Below are 6,431 nucleotides of genomic sequence, written 5' to 3'. Positions count from 1 at the left end.
AGGACTATACTACTATGCTACAAGTTTTGTCAACAGCTACTCTAAAAGCTAAAAGTCTTTTCTCCTCCAACAAGGGGGTGAGACACAGTTCTTTCAATTATTCGTTTCACTGTTCAATGCGCTCGATGCTTTTGGTGGAAATACATGCTTTTCCTGGGTCGGTCACACGGAGCGGTCCCGACCGGAAAAGCTAAATGCACGTTTAATTTCCAAAAATATTACATATACGTTACGATGGAGTGATTGATGGAAAACTAATACTAGTAAAAGTAATTGAGAAGGGTTCTCTCGGTTCAGCTGGTTGGCTCAAAGCGGCAACGCGCAAAGAGCGCCAAAAGGAGGGAAGAAGAAGAATAGTGCGGTGCTGGTGGGCTGGTGAACACACAACCCATCGCTTCGCTCTTCATTCTTCTGCCGGCAGTCTCAAGACGGATAGTAGTGTGGTGGTGGTGTGCCCCCTTTGCCTCCCGACGCAACTAGACGACAAACTCGGGCAGGTTGTCGTACTTCTCCTTCGTCTTCTCGTGCTCCGTGTTAACCAGCAGCATCGAGTGCGAGTAGCCAAGCGCAACCATCGGGATTTTCATGCCTTCCATGCGCGTTACCTCCTTCGGCGTGGAGGACGACTTTTGCAAATCGCCCAACCCCTGCAGAACGTGCAAAGAAAAAAAAAATAATAAAAATATAAATTCATGTGTTAGTTGAGTTAGCGCATCCATCATGAAAGCAGGCACACTCCCCCTTACCAGTTCGCCGTACGTCGGTGAAGCACCCCAGGCAATCAACGAATCGTCGGCCGAGATCACGATCGATGTGTAGCCCGTGCCGATGCTGGTAATGTTCCAGCCCGCTAGATCCTGCACCGGCTTCGGGTACATGTTGGCCTCGCCCGTTTTCTTGTTCTGCCCGAACAGGTACAGCGAGCCGATGTCGGATATTGCCAGGCTGTACGATGAGCCACAAAACACGCGCATCACCTTGCGGTTCTGTGTGTCGAAGAATTTGATCAATCTGCAATGGGCGGCAACGGCAAAGCGTTTGCAAGCGATTAGTTGATGCTATCGATCGACACGGTTTAATCCAACTTACCTCGGCACCATCTCGTCCTTCTGCTCGGCATGCCCCAAACGCCCGATGCCTCCGAAGCCCCAGCTGTACGCTCGGTTCTTCGAGTCGATTGCAACCTAGTGAAAATAATAAAAAAAAGAATATCTTTTCTAGCATACGCGATTGAAAGGAACTGTGTGTCAAAAACGCCCTACCGTATGGTTGTTGCCGCAGGCAAAGTCGATAATGTTAACGTTTTCGATCGGCAGCACGTGGCCCTCCTTGTTCTTCTCCATGTACACCAGCACCTTGCGCGGTTGCGTTTCGAAGTGGAACGACATCTTGGTCGAGTTGACGAAGTACCGCCCGTCCGTGTTGTGGCCGAGCTGTCCGTACTCGGGCAGCCCGAACGTGTGCAAGTTTCCCTTGATGTCGAGTATGACGGAAAACTCGGCACCGCAGCCGACCTTAATGATCGGCGGCCCGTTGTAGCTGATCCGGGTGGGCGAGGTGATCGTGGGCAGCTTGTTGCCGACGCCGCACTGGCCGCTCTTGTTGTCGCCGCACGCGTACACCGTGCCGGTGTCGGTGAGGAAGAGCGTATGGTTCCGACCGCACGCCGCCTGTATGACGTTGAAGTCGGCCAAGTCGGCCACCTGCGTCGGCTTCTCGCACGTCACCGTATCGCCGTGGCCCAGCTGGCTCAGCTGATTGCGTCCTGCGGAAAGGGGGTTGTGCAAACAAAAGTGGCCAGTCAGCACAGGCAGCAGAACAGAACGCGGCAACAAAATGTCTTACCGAATGTAAAAGCTTTCCAGTTTTCATCAATTAAAACCGAGTGCGCGGCAGAACAGAAGCTTGCCATCGAACGGTACTACGAATGGGGTGGGAAAAGAAACATGAGATGTTATAAGGGGGAGAAACATGGCCACGCACACACACACATACACGCGCGCACACAAATATTCACACGCACCACTGAACCAATTGCGGCAAAGGATGCACACAAAGGGCCAAATGTTTCGAAATGGCAGAAAACAGATAAACACAAAAGAAACCCACCGTTTCGCCGGTGAACCGATGGAAGGTGAACAGATTCGGCCGAATCTTTGTGACACCCTTCGAGTCCCGCTTGCCGGTCATTTCCCAGGACACCATGCCAGCGATGAGCAGCTTGCCGGGGCCCTTGTCGTACACGGCCAGCAGCTCCTCCGGCAGCTTCTCCATCGGTCGCAGCTCCTCGACCACCACCTCGCGGGTCGACGGTTCGCCCGCCCGCGGATACTCGTCGCTCAGGTCAGAGTCATAGTTGGACTCCGAGTTTTTACGCTTCTTCACCGCCTTCTTCGTACCGTCCGGCTTTCGCTTGGAGGACATTTTACGCACAGAAAGACGCACAACACGCAGGCAACGCACACGCACGAACGGCCAAGCGCAGCAGGAAGGATTTATCACAAACCCGTACGGGGGGCAGACGGAATGGACAGAGTACAATGGGGGGGGGAGGACAAAGGCGACGTTTGCAAGACGGCGAACCCGGAGCGCGAACCGAACGGGACAAACAAGCGAGAATTCAGACGACGCTGTTTTTTTTTGGCTTTTTCCAAACCGCCAAGCCAGTGCTGCCAGAGCGGTCAATGAAACCAGTGCTGCCAGTAGTTACAGTGTTTGCCAGTGTTTGACAGGAGCACGGACGCACAGTACCGCGACGTGAATATTGCATACATTTAGGCGCACAGTGTGACCGTTTGTTTAATTTGCGGCTTATTTCATCAAAATTAAAACTAACTCAAGCCACTGACTTGCTCTCTAGGCGTTGGAAAAAGAGCAATAAAAAAAGCCCTTCAAAACATCATTACATTAAAGTAAAACTCATACACCGTCACAAGTACTTTCAAAAACCGTCGCCAAACCGTTGAAATCGGTGCAAATTTCCCTCGCTGGTGACGTTTTTTAAGTACCTGCGACGGTTTTTGAAGTTTCGAGCGAGGGTTTTGAGGGTTTTGTTTTTCAAAAAACCGTTTACGTCGCTTAGAGGAATCGAGTGGAAGTGGAACGCGATTCGAAGCAAACGGCACGAGATTTAAATGTAGCTTTAAACAGGTGTATGCAGGGTTTGAAGGAAAAATCTCAAATTTATTTTTTTAAGCCCTAAGCGGCCTCGTGGAGCCCTGAAAAAAGGAACTCACCACGCCGTTAAGTGATTGCCATCGTTGCGATTCAGGATTTGCGATGGCAGAATCCATTTTGAGGGAAGAGATGACGGTTGGTAAATTTTGGATGAATCCTTGCTGTGCGTCCTTCTTTCAGTTTTACCACTATAGTATGGCAAAGTGTTCGAATGATGCTCGTTGAAATTATGCGTTCAATAACTGTTCTTATACAGTCAGGCTTTAAGACATACATTTAATCCTAGTATGCAGCTCAACTCCATTTCGGCCTGATTTGCTTATTTCCTCCATTACCTTCTTTTGCCATCCATTCGCGCTCTGCAATACACATGCTTCCTTCGCACAGCTCTTACACGCTCACGCGTGCTCTAGCGCTCGTTCGTGCGTGATGCAACATCCTCGACATAGGTTTTAATAATTAAACAGCAATCCGCCATTGAACGGATCTTTTAATGAAAGGACTCCCTCGGGATCGAACCTGTATCCATTCTTCAACGGGGATGGAGCATGCAGGTACGGGATGGGTGGAGGGATTGCGGGGGTGACTACTCCACGAGAGCAAATCACATCCCCCCGAAAAAAAAGATGTCGAAAATTGCGAAGTGCATATGAAGGTACTCGCTTCTCCCCTCCACATTCCCCGTTTCATCCCTCCGCTCCTCTCCCCTTGCGCCACTCGCAGTGTTGCTGCTGCTGCTGCTGCTGCTGCTGGTAGTATTGTTACCATTCTACATTTGTCAAACACACGGAGGCCACCTTCGGCAGTGTCATGCGCATTGGCGAAAGCTTCGCTGAATAATGGAAAATGACTAACCCGCACCCGAGTGTCTGGAACTTCGCAAACGGGAACTTCGCAACATCGATCCGCTAGGGGGTAGTGTGTTTGAAAAAAGGTGTTATGCATTCTACGGCCTGCCGCTGCTGGTCATAGGAGCGCGAGTGCTGTTCTTGAGTTTTTACTCCTGTTTTCGGTTCGGTGGGACCCTCCGTCAAACCAGGAAAGGTGGGCCCTGTGTGAATGTGTGTGACTGCTGGCCACGCTAAAGCAAACAGCAGCACCACGGAAGAACGGAGGAACGTATTTGCAAAACTGCACCGATCGCGGCATATCCTTTGCCCTCGCCAAACCATACGACCTGCGTGAGTGAGTCTGTGGGAAATAGTGAACCAGGAACCGAGTGCGTGTCCAGAATGGCTAGTAGTGGCTGGCACTGGCCGCAAAAGCTTCCCCACTTTGCAAAGGGGTCTCTGCTCAGCCAGACAAACGTCGCTGGGGGACGCTGGGGGAGTGGAAAACCCGCCTGTGATTACGTGATACCCGCCATCGTTTTGGGAGTGAGAAAAAAAAGGGGAAGGGAGTTGGTGCACAGGAGCACGCGAGGTTCTTTCGCACTTTTTGCCGTTCGAAGGGGGGCCACCCAACCCATTGTTCCTGTTACATGGGCGCGCACATGGGCCAGCTACCCTTCCAGCAGTCCTCCCCTAGCGCGGGGTATGTGTGTTTGTGTGCGTGTGTGTATGCTGACTGAAACCTTCGAAAAAAGAGGTCCTTCTAGTTCGAATCGTTCGTTGTCTAATTTTTATCCTACATCCGCGGCCTCTACTCACCCATGCATGTGATGAAAATGCAACTAAATGGTCAACTAGTAGTGAATAGAAAAATAGAAAAACACACACACACACACAAATTGCCGTCTGATTGGAAGGTGATGGTGAGAAATCTTTGCAATTGGTAACTATAAGATAGTTGTGCATAATGTGCAACATCAGTGACCGATCAGCCTTAGCATACGCCGCACCATTCCCTCAGACGCACACACACATACACACACATACACATACACATGTACAGGTGCGTGTGTCCTTGCGGTGAAGCTGCACACAGTCCCCGACCAGTCTCGCGGCGAAAGCGAAAAACAGCTGTACACCTGGCCGTAGCTAGGACAGAGCAGAGCGTCGGGCGACGAGTGTGTGTGTGTGTGTGTGTAGAATAGTGAAGGTTGTACAATAACCTAGCAAATCGCCCCTGGTTTGCAGCGTTCCATCGGAGACCTAACAAGGCAGACAAATGGCGAAACATGGCGAAAGTGTTAAAATCATTCACACACACACACACGCGCCATAACTTTTAGTGCCCACCTGGGAGGGAAAGAGGGGATGCTAACAGGATCCCGAAAAATCATAACACCAAAAAACAAAAAACAGGCCACCGACCACTAACCACACACACACACACATGCGGCTCAACCCGTTCGTGGAAAAGGCACGTATCCCTGCCCACCCGTCGGCCACGTGGCCACCACCACCACCACCACAGAGGCTCTTACACAATCATCAAAAAACACCTCCCGCCCTCGGCCGCCCACCCAAATGGGAGGGGGATCCCTTCCTTTCCCCGCACCCCTTGCATGTAGCCCCTCTCCGTCACGGACAGCGGGCTTTTTCACCATCATCCCCCCCCCCCCCCCCCCGACGGTTTGCGGTGGTGCTTGTGCGTTGGAAAGTGGAAAGTTTGCATAATCTCGAAACGGTGGTAAAACATTTACACTCTCTCCCACCTGCTCACCAACAACAAAAAGAAGAAAAAGAACAAGAAAAACACTTCCTCCCATCTGTGTGTGTGTGTGTGTGTGTGTGCGTGTGTGTGTGTGTGCACGTGCATGTTCTCATGTTGCCACACTTTTCCCTGGTTTTGTTGTTGTTGTTGTTCTTCACCTACACGATTCCTGGAGTCTGTAGTGTTAAGGCCTGCTCCGGTGGTTCGTTCGCATCGATCGATTTAGAAGAATCGTTTTTTTTATCAGAAACCGTGATACACGGGAAGATACAGCGGAAAGCGAAACAGTGCGAACCAGTGTGCCGCGTAGAGTTTGGCTATCCTTCACCTCCAAACCCCGCCCCCCCCCCCCATCCACCCCTCTCTTCTCATCGAGAAAAGCAGCAGAACAGCATAACAACAACGACAGCAACAACGGCCAGTGTAAAGGTATCGGAAATCTTACACAAGATACATATCTGTCAATATCGTTACGTAACCGAACCGAACCCGTCGTCGTCGTCGTCGTCATCGGCCGTTGTCGTGGTGGTGGTGGTGGTGGTCCTTGTCGTCGACGTCCTTTCTCTCCGAACGTGAGCCTCACCGTGAGCCTCTCCCCTACTTGCCGCTCACCCACAAAAACAAAAAAATCCCCAACGTGGTGCGGCCCCTTTGTG

At 51.2% G+C, this 6,431-nt stretch overlaps 2 protein-coding genes across 9 annotated transcripts in view; one reads left to right on the top strand and one right to left on the bottom strand.

Annotated features, from left to right (window-relative positions):
* Window positions 1–129: 129 nt before the first annotated feature.
* On the bottom strand, window positions 130–2,687 carry LOC1269407 (protein RCC2 homolog). Its single transcript, XM_308044.6, has 6 exons — window positions 2,110–2,687; window positions 1,846–1,921; window positions 1,263–1,765; window positions 1,090–1,184; window positions 747–1,011; window positions 130–647 (listed from the first exon to the last, which is right to left on the bottom strand). The coding sequence occupies exons 1-6, from the start codon at window positions 2,422–2,424 to the stop codon at window positions 477–479; spliced, it is 1,425 nt and encodes a 474-aa protein (XP_308044.2). The 5' UTR covers window positions 2,425–2,687; the 3' UTR covers window positions 130–476.
* A 1,384-nt stretch (window positions 2,688–4,071) lies between these two features.
* The window catches only part of LOC1269408 (uncharacterized), a 36,525-nt gene continuing 34,165 nt past the window's right edge, over window positions 4,072–6,431 (top strand). For 5 of the 8 annotated variants that reach the window (XM_061645967.1, XM_061645970.1, XM_061645968.1 and 2 more), the window contains exon 1: window positions 4,119–4,358. The gene's annotated coding sequence lies outside the window, so the exon portion shown is untranslated. Of the gene's footprint in view, window positions 4,363–6,431 lie in introns of all 8 variants that reach the window. The other 3 variants (XM_061645966.1, XM_061645965.1, XM_061645964.1) reach the window with 3 other exon arrangements.

Source organism: Anopheles gambiae, chromosome 2 (assembly GCF_943734735.2).
Source record: "Anopheles gambiae chromosome 2, idAnoGambNW_F1_1, whole genome shotgun sequence".
Taxonomy (NCBI): domain Eukaryota; kingdom Metazoa; phylum Arthropoda; class Insecta; order Diptera; family Culicidae; genus Anopheles; species Anopheles gambiae.
The sequence above is the reverse complement of the archived record's forward strand: the minus strand, read 5'-3'. Positions and strand labels throughout refer to the sequence as shown.